The 22,891-nt window shown below is 54.0% G+C and overlaps 9 protein-coding genes across 9 annotated transcripts; 4 read left to right on the forward strand and 5 right to left on the reverse strand.

Moving 5' to 3' along the window:
* Positions 1-419: 419 nt before the first annotated feature.
* On the reverse strand, positions 420-2,221 carry AB675_4040 (WD repeat-containing protein slp1; the record flags this gene model as incomplete). The annotated part of the gene is made up of 2 exons (XM_018144149.1): positions 420-544; positions 610-2,221. The coding sequence occupies 2 exons, from the start codon at positions 2,219-2,221 to the stop codon at positions 420-422; spliced, it is 1,737 nt and encodes a 578-aa protein (XP_017997482.1).
* Positions 2,222-3,145: 924 nt separating this feature from the next.
* On the forward strand, positions 3,146-5,314 carry AB675_4041 (Acyl-CoA-binding domain-containing protein 5; the record flags this gene model as incomplete). Its single annotated transcript, XM_018144150.1, has 1 exon — positions 3,146-5,314. One exon carries the CDS (start codon positions 3,146-3,148, stop codon positions 5,312-5,314), a length of 2,169 nt encoding a protein of 722 aa, XP_017997537.1.
* A 734-nt stretch (positions 5,315-6,048) lies between these two features.
* Positions 6,049-7,251, reverse strand: AB675_4042 (Poly(A)+ RNA export protein; the record flags this gene model as incomplete). Its single annotated transcript, XM_018144151.1, has 3 exons — positions 6,049-6,245; positions 6,316-6,777; positions 6,828-7,251. The coding sequence occupies 3 exons, from the start codon at positions 7,249-7,251 to the stop codon at positions 6,049-6,051; spliced, it is 1,083 nt and encodes a 360-aa protein (XP_017997520.1).
* A 495-nt stretch (positions 7,252-7,746) lies between these two features.
* On the reverse strand, positions 7,747-9,766 carry AB675_4043 (Methionine--tRNA ligase, cytoplasmic; the record flags this gene model as incomplete). The annotated part of the gene is made up of 2 exons (XM_018144152.1): positions 7,747-9,639; positions 9,686-9,766. The coding sequence occupies 2 exons, from the start codon at positions 9,764-9,766 to the stop codon at positions 7,747-7,749; spliced, it is 1,974 nt and encodes a 657-aa protein (XP_017997582.1).
* A 373-nt stretch (positions 9,767-10,139) lies between these two features.
* AB675_4044 (uncharacterized protein) lies at positions 10,140-10,676 on the forward strand (the record flags this gene model as incomplete). The annotated part of the gene is made up of 1 exon (XM_018144153.1): positions 10,140-10,676. One exon carries the CDS (start codon positions 10,140-10,142, stop codon positions 10,674-10,676), a length of 537 nt encoding a protein of 178 aa, XP_017997556.1.
* Positions 10,677-10,906: 230 nt separating this feature from the next.
* AB675_4045 (Copper transport protein ctr4) lies at positions 10,907-11,526 on the reverse strand (the record flags this gene model as incomplete). Its single annotated transcript, XM_018144154.1, has 2 exons — positions 10,907-11,422; positions 11,476-11,526. The coding sequence occupies 2 exons, from the start codon at positions 11,524-11,526 to the stop codon at positions 10,907-10,909; spliced, it is 567 nt and encodes a 188-aa protein (XP_017997618.1).
* A 519-nt stretch (positions 11,527-12,045) lies between these two features.
* AB675_4046 (Ferric transmembrane component 4) lies at positions 12,046-14,271 on the forward strand (the record flags this gene model as incomplete). Its single annotated transcript, XM_018144155.1, has 2 exons — positions 12,046-12,181; positions 12,230-14,271. 2 exons carry the CDS (start codon positions 12,046-12,048, stop codon positions 14,269-14,271), a joined length of 2,178 nt encoding a protein of 725 aa, XP_017997596.1.
* Positions 14,272-14,763: 492 nt separating this feature from the next.
* On the forward strand, positions 14,764-16,605 carry AB675_4047 (D-lactate dehydrogenase [cytochrome] 1, mitochondrial; the record flags this gene model as incomplete). The annotated part of the gene is made up of 1 exon (XM_018144156.1): positions 14,764-16,605. One exon carries the CDS (start codon positions 14,764-14,766, stop codon positions 16,603-16,605), a length of 1,842 nt encoding a protein of 613 aa, XP_017997506.1.
* Positions 16,606-20,610: 4,005 nt separating this feature from the next.
* Positions 20,611-22,260, reverse strand: AB675_4048 (uncharacterized protein; the record flags this gene model as incomplete). The annotated part of the gene is made up of 1 exon (XM_018144157.1): positions 20,611-22,260. The coding sequence occupies one exon, from the start codon at positions 22,258-22,260 to the stop codon at positions 20,611-20,613; it is 1,650 nt and encodes a 549-aa protein (XP_017997484.1).
* Positions 22,261-22,891: the final 631 nt, after the last annotated feature.

Raw genomic sequence — 22,891 nt, forward strand, 5'->3', positions numbered from 1 at the left:
TCTAAGCGCCCAAGGCCTTGGGTGCAGACGAGTTCGAGCCAACAGCAGCTGGAGGATGTCGCCCCCGACTGTAAGGATCAACAGAGCAAGATGTCACTTGTACTTGTTGATTCGCTCATGATCTGGATGCGCTGGTTCGAATGGTGGAATCTTCAGCATTCAAGCAGTATTCCGTAGGGTCAGCCCGTGCGGGAAGAAGCGCGTGGACGAGTGAGCGCGCTGTGCGCGACTATTCAGGAGGCTGTATGCAATTGGGTAGACACGATCTTGTACCTATGGACCTACACATGGTACTATGGTATCTGCCTGCCTCTGAACATTGAGTTGGCTGAAGAAAAGCACTCATCAATCACCGTTAGACACGTCATAGCATCCGGGGTGCCCTTCGCCACCTGCAGCCGTAGGTAGAGGTAGCTCATTCATCGTATGGTCATCTGCTTAGCCATGTTGCTGCCCTTGCCCACTCCACCCTCTCTAGCCGCCGAGGCGTTCACGCCAGCCTTGCGCTCGAAGACCTTCCAAAACTTCAAGGACTCATCCGCCGCTAGTAAGAGTTAGCTTTGATCAGATCTGCATTCATGCATGCATGCATGAAACGAAACGACTTACCAGCAGTAGCGAGCATCTGACCGTCCGGGCTCAAGCAGCTGTGGAGGACACGGGACTCGTGAGCAGGGATTTCCACGTTGCGCACTAGAGTTGGATAGCTCCAGATGCTGAGCGAGTTGTCTGGGAATCCACTCGAGCTGACGAGCTCACGATAGTGGTTGCTGAACTTTAAGCTGGTGACTTGAGAACCGGTATCGATGCTGTTGACGCGAGCGCCGGTAGTGGTGTTCCAGAAGTGGATGTGCTTGTCGTTGGCACCACCACCGGTTGCGAGAAGGTTCAACTGCCAGGGACACCAGCTAAGCGCCTTGACAGCTGCACGGTGATTCTTCTTAGCGAACTTGGGAGCAGCTAGCGATCGAGCATCCCAGATAGAGACCAAGTTGTCGTTGCCGCCAGTAGCGAGTTGTGCTCCATCCGAGCGCCATTCGAGGCCGCAGACTTCGGAAGTGTGGGAGACAAGTTCCGCGACCTTGTGTTGAGCCACGCGAACATCATGGTTAAAGACGAGTCCACTGCGGGCGCCAGTAGACAGAGTGTGCTTGTTCCACCCCATGACGCCAACGCGCGTCTCGTGTCCGAACATGCTGCGGAGCTTGGTACCCTCCTCGACGTCCCAGATCTGCACCTCGCCTGAGCCGAGGCCAACACCGACGTATGCACCGTCGCCTGACCACTTGACACTGCTGACATACGTGTCGGCAGGAGCTTCTAGAAGGCAGCTCACGGAGCCACTGTCGGCGGACCAGACGTAGACGTTGCGCTCGAGCCCAATGGCGACCTGGTTGCCGGTACTCCAGTCGAGCAGGTTGAGGTAGTAGTCATCGACGAGACCAGGAGCGTCGAGAACACGCTCTGGTGCTGACTGGATGCGACGACGAAACTGAGCAGACTGTGCGCTGGCTTGCTTGAGAGGTCGGTTGTACTGAGAGCGCAGGTCGATGGGCTTGGACGACTCGGGAGGCGCAGGCTTGAAGGCCAGGATACGCTGGTTGGTGGAGATGCCACATGCAGAGGCCAGCTCTTCCTCGTATGCTGTCGAGTCCAGATCTTTCTTTGTGTAGGAAGGAACCTCATCTTCCAGGCCGAGGTTCTCCAGCGCAGACGTGATGTCTGAGTCAGCACCACGAGCAGAGATGTCGAACGCACTGGCAGCAGTAGCCAGCACTGTCGAGCCCTCGCTTGTCTTAGGTCTGTTCTCATCTCCTTTGGCTGAGCCAGCAGTCTTGAGGCCTTGACTCGCAGTCCGGCTGGGAATGAATCGATCGGCAGCATCGTGAGGAAGTCTGATGGTTGTCTTGCCAGCTCTTGTGCGGAGAGCATTGTCCTTCTTGGCCTTTTGAGGAGTAGCATTGGTTGCAGGCCCAGTGCCTGTCAGAGTCCAGTCTGAGACACCAAGCTCGAGCGACTTGGGAGATTGCTTGTTGCGAGCGATGTTTGACTTGGGAGAGTTGGCGTAGTTGAGCTTGGGAGTGCTTCGAGACGATGATCGAGCGAAGAAGAGTGAGGGATCGCGTTGCTTGTGGATCGAGTCTCGAGGAGGGGTGGCAGGAGAGTAGTTGTTGGATGTCACGCTCGTGGTTCTTGTACGAGGAGAAGGCGTCAGAGGCATCCGGCCGCCAGCGGTCTTGGTAGAGAAGATGCATGATGGCTCTTGAGAGGCGTTGATACTTGTGCAGTCGCCATGTCTGTTGGTTGTGTTGTTGTGTGACCGAATTGACAAGTCAATGTTTCGGTCGTTGTCCTGTGGGGTACTCGAAGATCAACGAAGAAATTCGAGAAGTTAGTAGGTAGTCGATTAAGCAATCAGAACTTGTCGAAGGAAGTCTGTGCCTGGGGTCCAGCGATTCAATGATATCCCAAGATAATCAACTGAATGAGTCCCGGTGATGCTGCTGTTGGTATGTTGTCGTTAGTGTGGTGTTGTTGCTAGCAATCGCTGGATTGACTGAATAACCGAGCTAGGTGCAGAGTAAGAGCTGTCCAATCGGAGGGTCGATCAATACTGAGTATGATCTAATGGATCTTAAGCTATACTCGTACACAAATGCAGGAGGAGGTAAGACTTGGTGGTCTTGAGAGTTCGGAAATGTAGGTGGAAGGAAGGAAGAGGTCAAAAGATCAGATCGCGAGTCAAGTACTGCTGTGCGACCCGGCCAACCAGGTCTGACATCTTTTCGTTGTAGCGCCATCACCCCAGCAACGTGCCTGCTTCCCCAAAAATCGGATCTTCTGAAAGTCACGTGAAGCGCTCCTGCCCGAAGTTCTGGAATTCGGCCTTTACAACCTAGGTCACGTGAGGACCCCGACGGAAGCGACGACGACCGCCTCATCTCGAAAGTGAAGTGAAGCAACGATCATCTCTTCTTCCTCGATTGACTTGACCGATTCAACTCTTCACTTGCTTCAGAACTACTGTCACGCGAATTGTACTACCACATTACTTCGATGCTTTTGCAGCTTCTTCTAACATCCCTACTACGCCCATACTCTTTGCCTACCCTGAATTGAACCATTACCCATATGCTGTTCTGCCATGGCGGCTCCGACCACGCCTACAGCATTCGGATCTCGACTTACTGCAGGACCTGTCTTTCCTCAAGTCGCCGAGTCTTCACGAACATCAGGCTCAAACACTCCAACACAGACGACGTACCTAATGCCCACAAGTCCCGCCAAGAATAGGCGAGGCCCCCCAGAAGGCCAAAAGCCCAAGATCTGGAAAACGACCGGACAAAAGCCAGCATGTCTCGTCAACGCATCCGTAACATATTGCGGCGATAACAAGATCTATGCTTTTGGTGGATTCGACCAGTTCACTGACGAAGTCTACAATCACGTCCTCCGCTTAGATCTCAATAATCTTAACTGGCAACTAGTCGACAACTATGGAGACATCCCTGGCGTTCGAATGGGCCACTCAGCCTCGTTGTATCAGGGCGACAAGCTCCTCGTATATGGCGGCGAGAATGAGCACCGCGAGTACCTATCAGACGTCGTCATCCTCGACCTCAACACCCATACGTGGACTCAACCAGACACCCAAGGCCCAATCCCAAAAGGAAGAGCTCGACACGCGGCCGTCGTCTACGAGGACAAGTTGTTCGTTATTGGCGGACTCACGGGCGAGACTAACTACATCCTCGATGACATCTGCTATTTAGACCTCAAGACCATGACATGGTCGAAGACGTGGAGCTTTGTGCAGCGATTTGACCACTCTGCCTGGATATGGGGAGGCCGGCTGTGGGTACTCGGTGGTCTCGGTCATGAGATGGAGCGGTCATCAGAGATTTGGTGGCTTGACCTGAAAGGGTCAGCGTCACTCTCAGGCTCTGGTCGCCGTCTTCCTTCGATGGGTAGGGCGACCAGCTCGACACACGACAGATTCGCCCCAAGGTCAGATCGACTCGATGCATATCCTGCAAACTCAGGCAGTCTTCACATTCGATCGTCTAGAAGGGAGAAGCCCAATGCTCCGGGTGCAATCTCGTCTCTGAAGTTCGTCTCAGGTCCGAATGTACCGCAGCAGTCAACAGGCACACATTTTCACGTCTGCTCGTCCGGCGCACTTCTGGATTTTGTTACCCCAACGACAACAATACGACCTAGCGAGTGCAACTTGTCGTCATTGGAGCTCGACTCACTACGCTGGCAGCGAATTGTCGAAGGACCAGAGATATTTGCTCCGGGCTACAAGTGGCACTACTGCTGCATCAACGAGGACGGCACTCAAGCCTGGCTGATGGGATCGCCGACGGAGGACACAGCCAATGCTAATCAAGAGTTGCAGTTGAGCGAAGTCCTCTCAATAGATCTCAAGCGTTATGGTCTACTGGGAAACGATCTCGTCAGCCCAAACTCCGAGCAGACACGCATCCTAGCAGCCGAGCAGACCGCGACTAGCACTGTCGGACTCGGTGCAGATCTCGCATCGATGTTCGACCAATCACCGGAGGGTGGCATGACCGACTTCACCATCACAGCAAATGCTGACGACTACGACGATGATGATATGTCCGCTGATGGCGACCTTGGTCAAGCACCAGCCGCACGCTACTCCACCAACACGAGTGGCAGCCAGATGTTCGTTTCCGACTCCTCGTCAACCTCACCTCTGATCCATGTCCACAAGATCATCCTGCACGCCCGCTGGCCACACTTCCGCCGCTTGTACTCCTCCAAAATGATCGAATACCAGACGTCCCGCATGCACATCCCCGAACCATACTCTGTCGTGCGCGCCTTCCTATACTATCTCTACACAGACTCGATCGCACCATCACAATACTGCCGAGATCTCACTGACGTGGCCGGCATGCTCGTCATGGCCAACCTCTACGACATGCCCAAGCTCCGCCTGCTCTGCGTTAACCGCCTGTCGCGAGAAATCGACATCGACCATGCAGCCGTTATCTGGGATCGTGCGGGCCGCACAGACGAGGAGTGGCTGCGCCAGAGAGCAGCGCGTTTCTGCATGATGAATTGGGGCAGAGTCGTCAGAACAGAAGGGTTCAAAACACTTAGCCATGCCCGGCTCATCGAGTTGTGCCATGTTGTCGACATGGAAGGCAAAGTCATCGGTGGCGATGAGCTAGACGAGCCAGTACACCAAGCTTCGAACGCTAGGAGACGACGAAGTGAGGTCGAGAGCGAAGATGGCGGTGAGGGAGATGACGATGCGGAGGGCATGGACATTGCTTAGCGGTTGAGAGTGTCTGCTCATCAGCGCCGAGGGCGCAGGTCTGCACGAGACCAGAGTTTGCGTGTTGGGAAGTGCGTTGAGGGGGTTTCATCCGAAAATCGAGTTACGCATCCACTGCTTGGACTCTAGGAATTGGACGGAAGACGAAAAAGCAAACGAGGCCATGCGATGGGAGTCTACGGCGTGGGACATTGGGAGGTACGAGCATTGGTACCGCAGCAGATCAGTACGGGAATCACGGATTAGCATCTTTGCCACATACCTTTTTAGTAGTCACCTCATACTCGAGCATTCAAAAGGTGTTCTTACGTGGGCTTGCTGCTTCCATTCATTTGATTCTACCTAGCAACGGTCCGGGGGGTATGATCCCGGTCCTCTGGCCTGCTGGTCTGTGGCCATCGACTATTTTGATCTAAAGTGATCTTGTCATTCTTTGATGCGTTTCCCCTTCCTCCTAGTCCAGTTGTAGACTCTGCCTCCGCGTCTGCCTGTCCGTGAGCTTCTTTCGAGACCTTAACCTTAAGAGTTTCCCCAATTCAGAAAGACCTCCGCTGCTCCCTTGTGCCTCTGCCCGTCGTTGTCAGTCTAGGCAACTGGCCCAGCAGAGGCTGCAGCCGTCCACCGCCGCCCTGCGGCTCCTAGCGCATCACTTCCCCTAGCTGCCTCTGCCAGCCCATGCCGCTACTCCCTGCCCCGGCTTGCGTTTCCTAGCGCATTTCTCCGCCACTCTGCTCCTAACGCTTCCCGCCCGCCTTCGGTCGCGGCTTGACCTCATCCTGGTTGACAGCGTGAAGCATTACTTTGTGTGGCTGCTGCGCCGTGTTCTTCTGAAACCCCTGAGACCAGTCATAGCTCAGTGCATACGCGAAGATCGTGCCTTGGCGGTTGAAGTCTGTCGCTGTGATGGGTGCGCCTGCGCTTGGGAATCCCTCTGCTTGTGCGTTAGCTCCGTGCCGGGGCGCATATGAGATGGGTAGAGATGAGAAAAAGGGTAGACCTACTCAAGCGATGCTTCGCCTGTCCGTCCCAGAAATTAAACTGCCCATCGCTCCCAGCGGTGCTGAAGGTGCCGTGCTCTGGATGGAAGGAGATGGCGTTGACGGCGTAGACGTTGGATTGGTCTTTGTTGTTGGGGTTTGTTTCGCGGTGGCATTTGAACGAGAAGTTATTGGAGGCATCCCGCTCTTCGACATACTGGATGGCGCACCGCCCCTCGATACTCCCGATGGCGAAGCCGTTCGGTGTGGGAGTGAAGCAGCTGACGACACGGGTTTGGAATTTTAGTGGGGATTGGATGGTCTTGTAGAAGGATTCGGGCTTGTTGAGGTCGATGATGTTGATGTAGCGGTCGGCGGTGCCGATGACGAGGAGCTTGCCGCGGGTGTCGAGGGTGTAGACGCGGTCTTGGTTTTCGATTGTGACGGCGGGTTTGTCGGAGCGGAGATCCCAGTATTTGACCTTTTCTGAAGAAACACATTAGTTGAGATCCCCAATAGACGTGTGGCAGACTTACTGTCCCACGAGCCCGTGACCAGCACGGGCGTGTTCTGGATATTTGTGAATCTGGCGCACTTAATGGGCTCGTCGTGGGCGGTCAGGCTCTGAGGCGTCATGCTGTTTGAGCCGAGATCCAACATCTTGAAGGTCTTGTCTGCGGAGGCGCCGACGACCTTGGAGCCATCTTCAGACCAGGCAGTTGCTAGCACTGGGCCATCGAATTCGATCTGGGCCTTGCCTTCGCTCTGGCCGCTGCTGCTATCGACTTGGTAGATACGGACCTTCTTGTCCCAGGAGGCGACGGCGAGGAAGTCGGCAGTGGGTGAGAAGCGGATGTCGGATATACTGTCGTCGGGGGGTTGGTTCAGTGCTACGTCCTTTGAGATGTCGCCTGGGGCGTTGGTGTTGGTGGAGGCCTGGGTGCCGAACAGGCCCGCCATGGTGTGAGGTGTGTAGTAAGATCAGCGTTCAGATTGGTGTTCGTATGGATGAGGTGATTGGAGATGGCATCCTCTGAGTATGAAGGTCGCGATAGATATTGGCAAAAGAGTGACAAGAGGGCTGGTGTTGCCTAGTCGCGTGGTGTTGCAGTTCAAACAATTTACGCGGGGACAAAAGAACGCCGCAGCTGCCTATGGAGATAGGCGGAGGTAGAGCAGCCTACCTCCCAGCAAGACCATGTATAGGGTGTCGGTAGGACAGTTGCCCTCAGGAGGTAGGAAAATAATTGTGGTCAATGCATTGATCTTGATATCTCGTCCTCGTCACAAACGGTCTCATCTGGTGTTGAACCTCGATCTTGCTCTAATGAAATTTCGACTTTTTGAGCCACAAAACACCCCTAGATGATCGCATACCTTGCGGTAGTCGTCCTGTCATCTTACCATTGCTCAATTATTCAGATCGTAGCAGAGTCTCATGAGCATCGGTCCCCCTCACGAGGTAGGTATCGTGACCTGTGCTACACCATCCACAACCTTGTCGACCACGTCACCGTCAACACCGTTGGCTGCAGCCGTATCCGGGCCTCCCTTTGCGCTCTGTTCGACACTACCCTCGCCCGAGCCGGCGCCGGCCTGCTTCTTTGCCGCCTTCTTCGCTTTAGCTCTCTCTTTATCTGCGGCCTTCTTTGCAGCCTTCTTCGCCTCTTCTGCCTTCTTTGCCTCACGCTCAGCCTGATTACCGCCATAGTACTCCTTCCACTCGACTTTCTTCTTCTCGTCAATTGTCTTGAACAGATACTCAGCTTGGCCGATCTTGTGGCCGGGTTTGATGTATGTTGGCTTCCAACCACTCGCGATGTCTTCCTCCGAGGGGATTAAGAGGAAATCCGAGTTGAGCTGTTTTCGGATCGAAGCGCAGGTTGCGGGGAGGTAGGGCTCGAATACAGCGGAGCACAGCAGGATGAGGTTGATGACGGTGCCGACTACAGCGCCAGCCAGTTTGGGATCGCTAGCGATGAGTGCATTGTCTAGTCGATGTGCTTGGATCAAGCCGTTACCTGCTTCGGCGATTCGCATGGCGGTGGCGAGGCCTTGGCGGAGCTTGACGGCTTCCATTTCGCTGAGGTATTGTTGGATTTGTTCGGTGATATCTTTGAGGTGGGAGTCAAATGATTCGGGGAGGTTGGACGGGTCGAAGTCTGGGATGACACCGGAATAGGCTTTGGGCGAGTTGACGAGCTTCACTACGCGGTTGACAAAATTGCCCAGCTTGGCGAGGAGTTCGGTATTGTTGCCGTCGACGAAGGCGTCCCAGCCGAATTGTGTGTCGCTTGACTCTGGTCGGTTCTTAAGGAGATAGTAGCGCCAGACGTCAGCTGGCACGCCTGTGTCTTTGGCGTTGTTGCCGAAGACGCCGATGCCTCTGCTTTTGCTGAATTTGCCGTCTTCGTAGTTGAGATATTCTGTTGCGGAGAGGTGGTGGAGTTGTGTCCAATTGTCCCCAGTGCCGATTTGACATGCTGGGAAGACGACGGAGTGGAATGGGACGTTGTCTTTGCCCATGAATTGGTACAGGCTTACCTGTTCGGGATTGTGCCACCATTTCTTCCAGTCTTCGGTGTAGTTGGCGGTGATAGAAGGATAGCCGATGCAGGCCTCGAACCAGACATAGAAGACCTTGTTGTCGTAGCCTGGTAACGGTACAGGGACACCCCACTGCAGATCTCTTGTGATGCCTCGCTCTTTCAGACCTTGCTTCAGCCACGACTCTGTGATGACTGCCGCATTTCTCGACCACCCGCCTTTCTTGATCGACTTTCGGGCCCACTCATCCACCTTTTCTTGCAGCACGTCTAACCGCAGGTACTGGTGCTTGGTCTCTCTGACAACTGGTGTGGCTCCATCGACCTTGCAGCGCGGCTTGATGAGCTCGAGCGGATCAATCAGAGTGCCGCAGTTGTCGCACTGATCTCCCCGCGCATCATCGTAGCCGCACTTGGGGCACGTGCCCTCGATGAAGCGATCTGCGAGAAACTTGCCATGCTTTTCACAGAATGGCTGTGTGTTTGTGTGCTCCACGAGGAAGTCTTTCTCGTGCAGCTGTTTGAATATTGCTTGTGAGATCTCTGTGTGTTGCCGCGTCGGAGTTCGTCCAAAGATGTCGAAGCCAATCTCGAACCACTCGTAGATCTCGGCGTGGATCTTGTTGTATTTTGCGCACAGTGCCTCTGGGCTGACACCCTCCTTCAGTGCCTGTGTTTCGGTCGCTGTGCCATATTCGTCGGTGCCGCAGACGTATAATGTCGGTCGGCCACGAGCCTTGTTGTAGCGCGAGAAGACGTCGGCGCTGAGGACGGAGCCCACTATGTTGCCCAGATGCGGGACCTGTTTTATTAGCATTCGAGCCAAAGTAGGGGTGGCGTCAACTCACATTATTGACGTACGGCAACGCCGAAGTGATGAGGATGTTTCGTTTGCCTTCCTCTGGCAAGATCTTTGGTTTCGTAGCCATGTTGCGGGGCAGCACCGCCGGCGCGCTGTGGAAGTCGCTGTAGTGCTCGCAGACGATTTCTGCTGTCGCTTTCGGGCTTGAGGGTGTTGGGGACTGGCAAATCTTTCTAGAGAGTCTGGGTGTACAGAGTCGACGAGGTGCTGGAACAAGGTGTGCGTCAGTGTGAACTGTCAAAGATTACTTCTGACCGACAAATTGCAGTCATAAAAACCCACGGCGGTCTCGAGCGGATGTCGCCCAGGGATGCTCCTTCCCCGGATGACGCCTTTTTTGGAGAAGCCTAAACGCCTTCCCACTATCACTTTCTCGAAGTTTCCTCCTCACACTGCCTCTCATTCACTTGACCACCCCTGAACGAGGACACGACGTTCCGATGGCGGATGATCTCTTCGATGATGTCCTCGACATCGAGGATCAATTCTACAAAGAAGGCTTTGATGCCGGCGCTGCTGATGGTACGCATGCTGGACTAGTCGAGGGCAAAATTTTTGGTATCGAGAAAGGGTACGACAAGGCCCTTGAACTCGGCAGACTACACGGGCGTGCTCTTGTCTGGAACCACAGGCTACGTCAAGGACATTTTGCTGCTTCTGGCTCTAGCAATTTGACGGAAACTACTGAATCGAGTGCTCAGAGCGGCACAGATCTGTCCAACGCTTTTTCAGCCATGCCGGCATTGCCAAAAAGTGCACGTCTCGAGAAGAACGTTGAGTCGTTGCTGTCTCTGACGAGTCCGAAACATGTGCCTACGGCCAATGATGACGAGTCAGTCGAGAAGGTCGAAGACCTGATTATGAAGGCAACCAACAAGGCAAAGATCGTATCGAACACCGTAGGTGAGCCTCACGAGACCTCGATTGCCACTGTGTCGAGCATTGAGGACAGCGGTGGACTCTCTGCTCGTCACTGAAACATGTGCTACGAAGAATTATGGCTTCCAACTTTCGCAGGATGCACCTCCTTATTGCGTGTCATCAAGCTCTGAAAGCAGTCGATATCTACCATGCAAGCCGGTGTTCGCAACAGATGTCCATGTGCCTACATGCAGACTACTGGGCGGACTAGGCTTGTCCTGTCGATCTGATCCCAGATTTCCGTACCCCATTGGTACCGACCTCCACTCTGACGCGCTGAAATCTTTCAGCCACAGCAATAAGTCAGCTCCTCCTCGCCTTTGGCCTGCGGCCCTGACCCGGAGCTGGCAGCACCTCCCACAGGAATCTTGATACTGGTCCAATCGCAGAGGAACTTGCCAAGCAAAGCACCAATGAAGATGCAGATGATGATGTACCCATTGAAGTACATGGCCAGCAACATAATGAAGTACGCCACCGCAAACGTCGCCATGTGGATCACCGAGCGGATAGTCTGCTGCAGTGGCGTCGCTCTGAAAGTGGCAAACTGCTGCGGGTACGTTGGAGGGTTCTCTGGACCACAGCAATCCTGAGGTCCTGGATTCGAGAATCGTGCTGCTGCCTGACGATGCCATTGCTGGTACATGTGCGAGTCATACTCCTTGCCGAGCCGTCGCAGTACCTCAAGCGTGATAACGAGCAGAATGACGCCGATACAGGACGCTGCGAATTGGCCAGAGCTCGTCACGTGCCAGGATTCGGCGAGGAAGCAGGCGTCAATAGTGTACCAATTCCACAGCATCTGGAGTCTTGTCAGCAGGTTAGGTCAAAGTAAGGTGAGGTGTGCGACCATACAGAGATCTTGCATGTCGGGCCGTCGCCCTCACCCATGCTTCCGTGGTCCATTTTCGAAAGCTAGTCTTGGTTGTCGGTACTGCAAGTTTATGGTACGAAAGTCGAGTGTGGTAGAGTCAAACCCAACGTCGTTCGAGAATTGGCAAGGGCTATAAGAATTGACAGGAGCGTGAAGGTGAGCAAGATACGAGCAACATTATTCACCGATCCCACCTTCCGGGCCTGGAAAACGTGCTCAGAAGTGAATTGGCCTTACTACTCGGTATCTTTGATAGGCCTTTCGTTTTGAGAGCACTAAAACCGACCCCGAAATCCACTGAGAGGACCTCACGCATGCGCCTCGTGCATGACAGCCAGTGGGAGCGTCTTATACTCATGCCGATGGCTTGGCGAGGAAGAAAACTTGCTCATTCAAGAGCCTTGGCATGAACTCCACTATTCAGCGATGGCATTGCCCATCCCGGGGCGAGGCGACTATATACCACTCATGCCGGCTTCGTGTCGTTGTCAGTGACTTGCAGGCTGTCGACACCGTTCCTTGGACCAGCTCAACGACTTCGAACCTAGGTCATGGCTTCGACGGTTCAGCAGCCACCCACGCTGGTAGTCCGACAGCACATTCAGGATCATGCAGCGGCAACTTCAGTCTCGCATCACTGGGGATATGCGGACAGAGTGGTGCCATGTGTGGTCGATGCTGGCAGCTGTGAGTTCCGAATGTTCCCAAACACGTTACGGTACTAAGACCACTCAGGTGACTATCTTGATGTTGTATATGGTGCCCATGATCAGGGTGTAGTATTCGTCGGCATCATGTGGGCGGTGCTCCTGGCGCTTTTCTTCGGGTTTGGCATTATGCGGCACTTGCTTCCTTCGCGCAAGTCGCCTCCACGGGAGGGTGATGCTGAGACCTCGTCATTAGGTGCTCAAAGCTCCGCCAGCCGACTGGCTAGCGCTGTCAAGGCGAGTTTCCGACGCTGTTTGCTTCCGGATACTGCTTTGAGGGCAGTATTTGGTCGTGTCACCAGGCTACAAGTCTTGATCGTGTCTATGCTGAGCATCTACTTGACGATGTTCACTTTTGTGGGCTACCGCTATGAGACATGGGTCACACCCGTAAAGAACAGTCCCGGTGTCTACAATACCCGCACCAGCCTAGGACCATTCTCCGACCGCATCGGTATCCTTGCTTATGCGCTGCTCCCGCTATCGATCCTCCTGGCCACTCGAGAGTCCCTCCTGTCACTCTTGACTGGTATCCCGTACCAGAATTTCCAGCCTTTGCATCGGTGGATCGGCTACATCATCTACATACAGTCCGCTGTCCACACAATCGGCTGGACGGTTGTCGAAGCCAAGCTCTACCAGCCACAGCCCAAAGTCTGGACCAACTTTATCAAGCAGACGTACATGATTTGGGGTGTTGTTGCAATGGTCTTGATCACACTGATCCTGGTGCTTTCCTTCTCATGCACAGTGCGTCGAACAGGCGGATACGAGGTCTTCCGAAAGGTTCACTATGTTATGGCAATGGTTTTCCTGGGTGCTTGCTACGGTCACTGGGCGCAGCTTGGCTGCTTCATCATTGCGTCGCTGGCTGTCTGGGGTCTTGACCGCATTGTACGACTGGTGAGGACATTTCTGCTGCACTATCAGTATCTGCCGGATGGCGCGGGGATGGGTTTCCAAGCAGCGCAGGCAAAGGTCAGCTACTTCCCGGATGAGATGAATGGGGATGTTGTGCGGCTGGACTTCGTACACAATCATGCTGCTTGGGAGGTTGGCCAGCACTTCTATCTCTGCTTCCCTGAGAGCAGTATTTGGCAGAGTCATCCTTTCACACCTCTTAGCTTGCCTGGTATTGGTAAGGAGGGACAGAAGCACACATATGTCTTCCGAGCGAAAGGTGGAGAGACCAGCAAAGTTGCTGAAATAGCAAGGAGGAAAGTCCTCGAGCTCAACGACAGTCAGAGCTATTCCAGAGATGATTCGAAGTCGACCACGGTCCTGCCAGACGCTTTACGATCACAAGCACGCAACAAGAACCCAACGCCAAGAACAGCAGTGATTCTGCAAGGTCCATACGGCACAAGTCACGTTGAGAGGCTCACGCACGAGCCAGACGTCAACGTCCTCCTGGTTGCAGGCGGAAGCGGCATCACATTCGTCCTGCCTGTGCTCTTTCACCTCATGACATTACCTATTCCAGTTCGAGCCGGACGAGATCGGAGGATCGAGCTTGTCTGGGCGATCCGACGGCGCAACGATATGGAATGGATACGGCCCGAGCTTGACACCCTAATGGCGGCGAGCAAGCGAATGAACCTGGCCATCCGGATATTCGTCACGCGAGAGGACAAGGCCAGCGCTGCATCGAATCTGGAGGACGTCGAGCGTGAGAAGGGCGGTCTGATCGCCGTGCAAGAACGAGCCAAAGCATCATGCTGCTCCTCATCCTCCGAGTCAGCCCACGACGCTATGCAGTCATCCGCAGAGGAAGCTGCATCCTCCAGCATTAGCAATTCATCAACGCCGCCTCGCCGCCTCTCAATACACCAGCCCAGCTCAGCCGACGCAATACGACAAGAAACGCGGCATCCGGACCTAGCAAAGCTGGTCACTGACTTTGTCGGCAGCACAGTGCGTGGCCCAACGAGTGTCTACGCTTCCGGGCCAGGTGGGCTGGTCTCTGATCTGAGGGCGGCGGTCGCGAGATGTAATGATGGAGCGAAAGTGTGGAGGGGTCAGGAGAGGTGCGATGTGAGGCTTGTGGGTGATGATCGGATGGAGTGGTGAATATAAACGTAGATACACCTAGACATTCATACATTCTCAGCGGCCATGCCGTTTTCGCTTCGGAGTCGAAATCTTCATTCACCCAGCACGCGGATATTAACTGTTGCTGACAGGCTTGTGACTTTACTTGAGTGGAAGGAAAGTCGACAATGTCGGTCCCTGGGTACGGCGGAGTCAGACCGTACCGTCAACACTACCTTGGCGGACGGGGTTCAGCCCGAAGTACGGGGTATGGATATCATATCCGAAGGAGAAAGTCCACTCGCCACGCCATTTCAACCGTTAGTGCTTCTTCAACGTCAACGTAGCACTCCAAGCAACATCGACCTCAAGAGTGCAAGGCATGTGCTGCAGCAAAAGCTCCAGCTGGACGGACGTCTCATGGAACTATGGTCGAGGTCGACCGATGTGCTGTGAGAGAAGGGCTTCTTTAGGGCAAGCCAGTTCGTGAAATCCTCTCTGTAAGAGCACCGAGTGATGGCAACCGCTGCCATGCAATCGTTTCGACCTCTACAGATGATGCCCTGGCTTCGAACAGCGCAATGTGCCCGCATAAAATCGCCACCATGGACTATAGCATCACGCAAATTCGCTTCGAGACCACCACCACCACCCCCGCCGCCACCAACACAGCCCATCAACGAGGAACTCCTCGCCCAGCTCAGAGGCCCGAACGCAGCAAAGGTTCTGGACCGGGAGTTTAGGCGAGTCAGGGCTGAACGCACACCTTGGTGGCAACTCTTCATCCATGCATCGATGATCGTAGTAGCTTGCAACCTCTATCTGGAAAACTGGAAATTAAAAAGTGACCCCCCAAGGTCCAGTCTCTCGACCCTGCCCCTCTCCACCGACTCGACTTCAGCCCTCAAATTCAACACCACCAAACCCAACATCGACCAAGCCCTTCAGGAATTCCGCAATTTCCTAACCGACACCCAAATCGACACCAACCCCACCACCTGCCTCAACCACTCCTCCACCGAATGGTCCGCCTCCCCGCACGGCGACGCCGACCGCTACGACCTGATCCTCTACCCTTCCAACACATCCCAAGTCAGCGCCATCGCGAAGATCTGCCACGCCCGCAAGATCCCCATGACGGCCTTCTCCGGCGGCACCTCCCTGGAAGGCACCCTCGCCGCGACCAACGGCGGCGTATGCATCGACTTCAGCCGAAATATGTCCTCCATCCTCGCCGTCCGCCCCTCTGACCTAGACTGTACCGTCCAGCCGGGCGTAAGCTACACGGACCTCAACGAACTTATCGCTTCCCAAAACCTCTATTTCCCCGTCGACCCGGGCCCCGGCGCACAGATCGGTGGAATGGTCGCGCAGGGCTGCTCCGGCACCAACGCCTACCGCTACGGCACAATGAAGGAGTGGGTGCTGGGCCTCACCGTCGTCCTCGCCGATGGCACTATCGTGCGCACGCGCCACCGGCCCAGAAAGTCGAGCGCGGGGTATGACCTCACACGGCTTATCGTCGGTTCCGAGGGAACACTAGGCCTGGTGACAGAAGCGCACCTCAAATTAACATCGAAACCCGAGAATGAACGCGTCGCAGTGGCTGCGTTTCCAAGCACGCAGGCTGCTGTTGCCACAGCCGTGAAAGTCGTGCAGAGCGATATGCCCGTTGCCGCGATGGAACTCCTCTGCGATGTTGCTATGAAGGCTGTGAATAATGGGGGGTACTGCGACAAGCACTTTGCGGAGAAACCGACGCTTTTCTTTAAGTTCCATGGGAAGGATAAAGCGGCGGTGGGAAGACAGATCGAGGTCGTGAGGCAGCTCGCAAGGGAAGCGCGTTGTGAAACGTTCGAATTCTCGAAGACAGATGAGGAGAGGGAAGCGATTTGGGCGGCGCGGAAAACGGTGTTGTGGAGCATGATGAGCTTGAAGAAGGATCCGGGGGATAGGTTTTTGAGTGCGGATACGGCGGTGCCGATTAGTATGATGGGGGAGGCGGTTGATGCTGCGAAGCGAAATATTGCTGAGTCGGGGCTTATTGGGAACTGTCTTGGGCATGTGGGAGATGGGAATTTTCATACGAGTGTGTTCTATGGGGAGCAGGAGAAGGAGAAGGCAAGGGAGGTGATCACTTGGGTGCAGCGGTTGGCGATTGGGATGGAGGGGACGATCACGGGGGAGCATGGGGTTGGGCTGGAGTATAGGGACATGGTGGTTGAGGAGTTGGGTGTGGAGGGGGTGGATTTGATGAGGAAGGTCAAGTTGGCGGTTGATCCATTAGGGCTGTTGAATCCGGGGAAGATGATTAGAATGAACATTAGTGGAGGAGATGATGATGTGCCGGTGGCGCAGAGTAAAGCGCAATAACGACGCGGGAGAACAGCAAACCTTCGTGATAGCACTGAGAGTTGCGCTTTAGCTGGATTTTCCAACAAAGCTGTTATCTTCTTACCTGGAATGCCTGCTCAGAAGGCCACGGTGAAGATTCCACCATGGTCTCAGTCCATGATGGTAGATTGCAGTCTTCATGTTCTCAAAGCAGCGGGACAAGCTCGTTGAGAACGTCTCGGTACTGAATCGGCGCTGTGATCACTACCGGATCTACTCTCGAATGAATTCTGGATAGCATTTCGAGGCTGTCGGCCCCACCGCTGTTCGACAAGCGAGAAAGGCTGAGGTACCTTCCAAGTGCTACTGCTGAGAGCACTGGACGAGGCAGGAGCGGAGAGGCTTCGGGTTCACGGTGGGCCGCTGCGACAGGGGAGGGGAAAAGCCAGGGCAAGGAGGTACTTAGCAACTTGAAGGAGGCTGCATCTTCTGTTGATCTCGGTCAAGGAAGGAACAGCCGAAGAATTTTCGGTTGAGTCAGGAAGTGGCTGAGGCAGAAGGGCTCAAGGGACTGAGGAGATACGCTCTTGCATTTCATACCTTTTGTTTAAATTCCTTGCACTTGCCATACGTATCGCTGCCACTGATCTGACAAGGACACGATAAGCGGGTGCGAGAAAGACTAAAAGTGCAGGTCTTAGGACATCTCTAGATGTTGAGGCACAGTACCTTTGTCGTCGCAAGGGCTGTTTGAAGTGCGAACCTCCGCAGACAGTGGGGGCGGTTGCCTTGTGTGTTCGAAGCACGTTGCTTATTTGCTGTCTCCTGTCTCATCACTGAGGTACCTTGGGATGCTGATAGCGCTACTGCCGTATGTCTTGGATCCGTTCGAGCTAATAAAGCCCGGTCAGTAGTTCTAGCATTTGGACTAACGCCACGGGCCGTATTGGAGCTGCGCGATGAACACGTGGGGAGGCAAATCTGAGGAGAGCTTTGCAGGGCAGGTGACCTCCATCTACCTCACCCGCGACATAAGCAATGTCGTCCAGGGCTCGACTTGTGCCCGTGGCTTCCGGTCCGTCCGTTGCTTGCCGTCTACCTAGTAGCTAAAGCAGGTTTGGCAGAAATTTTGGTTCCGAGACCGTAAGTTCTTGGTACAGTGGTCGATCTTCCGTTGTCATGACAAGGAGAGCCTCGCCTGTGGCTTAGGGTTGCCAGATCTCGTGCTGCGGGCGCCTGAGAGGGATCTCTTGGACTTCGTGTAGGTCGCGAGCGAGGATCCACACTTTAAGTGCACACATGTGTATAGGTGTGGATCCATCTCACCGTAAGCACTGGGTTGCTCGTAAGGCGCGGAACTTGGTCGGCTTCTAGCGAGATTGCCGCAGCCAGTTCCGGCGTTGAGTTGACTCGTTTGTGTTAGCTTTCGCAGTATGAGCAGGCCAGCGCTCGTGCCTTGATGGGATTAAAGCACGTCGGGGTGTCTCCATGATGCGGCACAGATGTTCCGCCGGTCATTGACTCCACCACAAGACTTAGCTGGTCCATTTCACACTCGACGCACGTCGCATAGTGCCCGGCCAATGGGTAAGTTATGAATAGGTAGGCTGAGAATACAGTGATGTCATCACTCAACAACGCAGTGCGAGATCACCCAAGTGCGACACGAGTATGAGGTTGTGCACGCTTGCCACGAGATACTGTCATCATCTTGAAAAGCACATTAGAGGGATAATCTGGTTGAAAGAAGGGGAAGCAATACCGTCTCGGATATTACAGTCACGACACCTGGGCAGAGTGTAACGAAACGGCAATCTAGATGGTCATACCTCAAATGTGGTCTTTGTGCTCTTCAGTCCCGAATACCCGGATTGTCGATAGTGGTTAAGCCACACAGACCGCCCCGTTGTCATATGCACGAAGTGCAGACTGGAGAAACCCTCATTGGCTTGGTCGTATGGTTCCATGCTCTAGAGGTCGCTCTGCGGTGCTATCTGACCAAATCAGTGAGGGTTGTCGTCCGTCACATGATACTTACTGATATGTTGCGGCTCTGCGGAGACATTCATGTCAAACGCCGGATTCTTCTCGTTCGGATGTTTCACAGCAATGCGACCCGTACACATGTGGTGATGCAACCTGCCACGATCCTGAGTTCATGATTGAGCGCAGTGTATGGATGTAGCAGTCCATGAGCACCATGACTGAGGAATGGATTTCTCAGGTCAATAGCGAAATGTACGGTAGCATACAGCGTGGGAGCACCCTTGGAGGTTCGAACTCAACCCACAGCATTTGCACGTGCAGTCCGCTCACCCGTACCCATTGCGGATTGCATCTGGAACACATGAAGCCCTCAGCAAGCTTCATTATGATGCAGCTAGTGCGGATAGTCAGCGATATACATTCTCGATCTGGTCAGCAGATCTTGACAATGACTCTGCCGCAAAGTAAACGCATCTCGTCCATCGACGGCAGCTCCACCGAGGTCTCGGTAAGACACGGCTTTTGAAGCGGCATGTGCTGATATTCTGGACCAGGGCTAGGGCATCGTCCCCGGTTCTTTTGCACTGCAATACATGCCTGGCATTCATGCATCTCGGGGCGACCCATCGGACACGTGGCCATGCGATAATGTCAATTCCGCTGCGAGCAGAGGACCTGGTGCCTATTCGAAACACCGGAGAACACTGGTTATCACTCGGCACCAACCAGTCCAAGACAGCTTGTGGTCATTGGTAGCCTGAACAATGCGCGTCTAGCCGAAAACCAATCCTGTGAGACAGAAACGATGTGGCACGAGATGCATACCACACATCACTGCTGCGGACCTGATGGGTGTCGTCAGTCGGGAGAGCACTGCCACATCTCCTGTCTCCACGCCAGCTTTAGCGGACGACTTACTGGCTCCGGTCGCCATCAACGCCTCTATGTGCCTAGGGCATGAGAGGCGACCACAGCCAGAGACCTCTCACAATGCTCACGAGTGTCCAATGCCTCCCGACATGTATGAAATCCCTCATCATCTGACCAGTGAGAAGCTCCTTCGCCTCACTACTCACCACCGAATGTGAACACCCGGGCTATGTCAACTGTCCGTTTTGCTTACCATTCACGAGCGTTTCGGTCCTGTATGCAGACAGCGATCTGCTGGTCATTCGAATTGTCACGGCAAGGCTAAGGACGTCCAAAGGGCCACTGAGATGTTACTTGCACTGGACTGGTCCAGGAGGCAAGGCACGGGGCAACCAGAGTCTCCACTCAGAAGGCAACTTGGGACCGCATTGCAGAAGCAGCATTCGACCCGGGCTGCGAGCAAAGTCATCACATTAGGACTCACCATAGACCTGTGACTGTTGCAATATCAGTAGATCTAGCCAGCCATCGAACGTGCACCATCCACTTTGTTCACGCAATAAAACAGAGACCACACAGAGAGGTTGTAGGTACTCTGAAAGCAGTGACAGTCGCTCAAGAAAGGTGTCAATGATGGAGAATGTGATACATTAAGAGATCTGTTGCGTGTATGTGCGGTCGTGCCATCATTAATTCGCCACAAACACAAAGCATCTCGTGATAATCAGACGGTGCGGCCGTTAAGCGTTTGTTTCAAGGAAATCCGAATAGTGAACCTGTCCCGTGAAAGAGAAGAAGCAGTTCCGCCCGGCTATATATAGCTTCGATGATCTGCCAGATCATTGTGGAAGATACCGCTGATATAGTAATAAGATTCGTAAGATTTGGAAGTTCGCTCGACCACAGAGTAGACGCAAACTTTCATTCAGGTTGGTGGCTGAGGTACACGGTGTATACCGTCGTATTGTGCTCCGCGAAATATCAGGGTCTCAGAACGAGGCTGGCTGTGTTGAGGCCACTTTTATTCTGAAGTTTGTGCATCTCGGAGGCCGCAAGGGCTGATGATGCAACGTATATATTCCTGGATGAAGAGAACCGGCGGACTGATTGTCAGGGCTTCGACAGATCCAGACAACAGTCAGCAACGGCATGACTGATTTCTTCGCACATCGTGCGCGAAGCACAAGTCTAGCGGAGCAAATGCTCCCGCCAGTAAGCATCGAAGTAGGCTGAGGAACTGTCCCGAACCCTGCCAATGTTCATTGCACGTACGTTGTGCTGAATTGTGTGGACCTGCGCAAAATTGATGCGGCTCGATGGCTTTAACTCATCAGCGTTCTGGCCGAGGTCGATTGCGATTGGTGTTTTCGACATTGCAGGCTCCTGTGGCAACGGTCGAGGTGGGCGGGAGGTACTGTAAATTATTGCGTGTGCTGTGATATGGACGGGGCGAAGGCCTCGTTTCTTCAAACCCTGACCATTATAGGTATTAATGGGAACTGCCCAGCAGAATCCATGTCCCTCACGAACGACAGCGAAGTGTCGTATGTGTGTCAGAACCATCCCAAATCGAGTCCTGGTCTCCCACTTTGCCTCAGTAGTATAATCTGCATCCTTTGCTTCTTCCACATGTTCCAAGACAGCAAAAATCCTGCCTATCTTGAAGAAATTGCCAGCCTTCCTCGTCTCTCGTCTGATGAATCGCGGGTCCAGCGATTCTTCATCTGGTGCACTTGCTTTCGGACCCGTGATTGAAGGTTCTCTGTCGAGCTCACCTGACTCGATCTCGGTCTCGCGTCCGCCAGCTGATGGATTGTGACGGGGCTGCTGGCTTGGTTTGCCGCCTCCTGCAACTGATCCGGGGTCATCATCATGACGGTTCCTACTGCCTGTTATGGTTGGCTTCGTGCCTGTGACGGAATCTTGCCTCGGACGAGGAAGTGGGCGACCACCATGCGGAAGATCTGGGCTATCCTCATCGTCTCTGTGATTAGGTAGTAGCTGAGGGTCTAGTGTGCGTCCCAGGCTGAGATTACTGAAGTTGACAGGTGGTCGAAGATCATCATGTCGATCTGCACGTCGAGCAGCTCGAAAACCCTGTCGAGTATCATCCTGTCGAGTAACATCATGTCGGCTAACATCATGGCGAGTGCTATCACGTCCAGACGTTGTCCGCGCGCCTGATTTGCTTGCAGATTGTGCGCCTGTTGTCTTTGCCTCTGCCGACTTCGACTTAGCCTTGCAATCATTGTAGAAAGTGGTGCAACTGCTTTCGAAAGCGTCGGACTGGCCCTTATCAGCCACATCTCCAGCCAGGATATCAAAGAGTCTCCTGTATTGGTGTGGCTTCTTCCCTCCCACATAGTGGAGCACCGTGCCAATTCTGACGCATGATTGAGCTCGAGCTACATCGCTATTCCTAAGCGCATCTATCGCTTCTGCGAAATAGAACCTTTTGTCGTCTTCATCCTCCAGGGCTAAAGGATTGTTTTTGATGAAGTCGCGCCACTTCGAGTTGTTCTGCGTAGGGTTGAGCTTGATCAGCGCTTCAGCATGCCTCGGGATGTACCCTTCCGACTCATCAGACTCGGAATACGAGTAATGCTCCTGTTTGTTGTTCCGAGGAAACAAGGTTGTCGAGTTATGTTGTTGTCGGCCTTCTGCTCGACGTTCGCCACCACCACGTGACGAGCGGGGAACGTCGCTGCGCGCGTTGTCGTGTCGACTAGCTGTGGTTGAAGTACTCGGTCGCACCCGACTTTCGGGCGCTGCGCTTGACGTGGCCAAGTCCGTTTCATCCTCTTCGTGTCTACCTTTCCCTTTCCTCTCAGAGGCCATTTGAGATGCTGCCTGACTATGACCTCCAGCGGTCTACCGATTAACCAGGGGAGCTAGAGTACTTCCGAATCGGATCAAGAACTCTCGACATCATCGCCCGCGATTCTGTCTATTGCACGATCAAAGAAACGTGGCCATACCTACGAGAATCGCGAGAGTGTCATAGGAGCAGTAGTAGTATCTGTGGGCAGAACTAGCGAAGTGGCTAAAAGACGGCTTCATATAAACAAGGTGTAATAATAGCCGGTCGTCTGTAGAGGCCAGATGACATGGAGGGAGCAAGTCGCGGTTCGTGCCTGTGGGGTGTCATCGGTAGCGCCAGAGTTGCATTGGCCCAGTACCCTAAGGTTGCTGCCTCGGTCCATGCAGCTACGGGTGCTAGGCACGCTACCTTCACCAATGACGGAGGGTACATTCAGCCAGGCTGTCGCAAGTCACCTGGCCCTTTCCACTCCCTGTTCTCTGAGGCTGGCATTTCATATCGTTTTCTTGCGTATCACACTGTATCGGTCCGGGTACCTGAGCAGTTGTGTACATTGGGCACTCTTATCTCGCCCATAGCTATTCGTGAGATCCCGGCTGTCTACAACGCCCCCACTTGAACCACCACTTGGCAATTCGCCTTCTTCGA

The sequence above is a fragment of the Cyphellophora attinorum genome, assembly GCF_001299255.1.
Source record: "Cyphellophora attinorum strain CBS 131958 chromosome Unknown Contig23, whole genome shotgun sequence".
In the NCBI taxonomy this organism is placed as follows: domain Eukaryota; kingdom Fungi; phylum Ascomycota; class Eurotiomycetes; order Chaetothyriales; family Cyphellophoraceae; genus Cyphellophora; species Cyphellophora attinorum.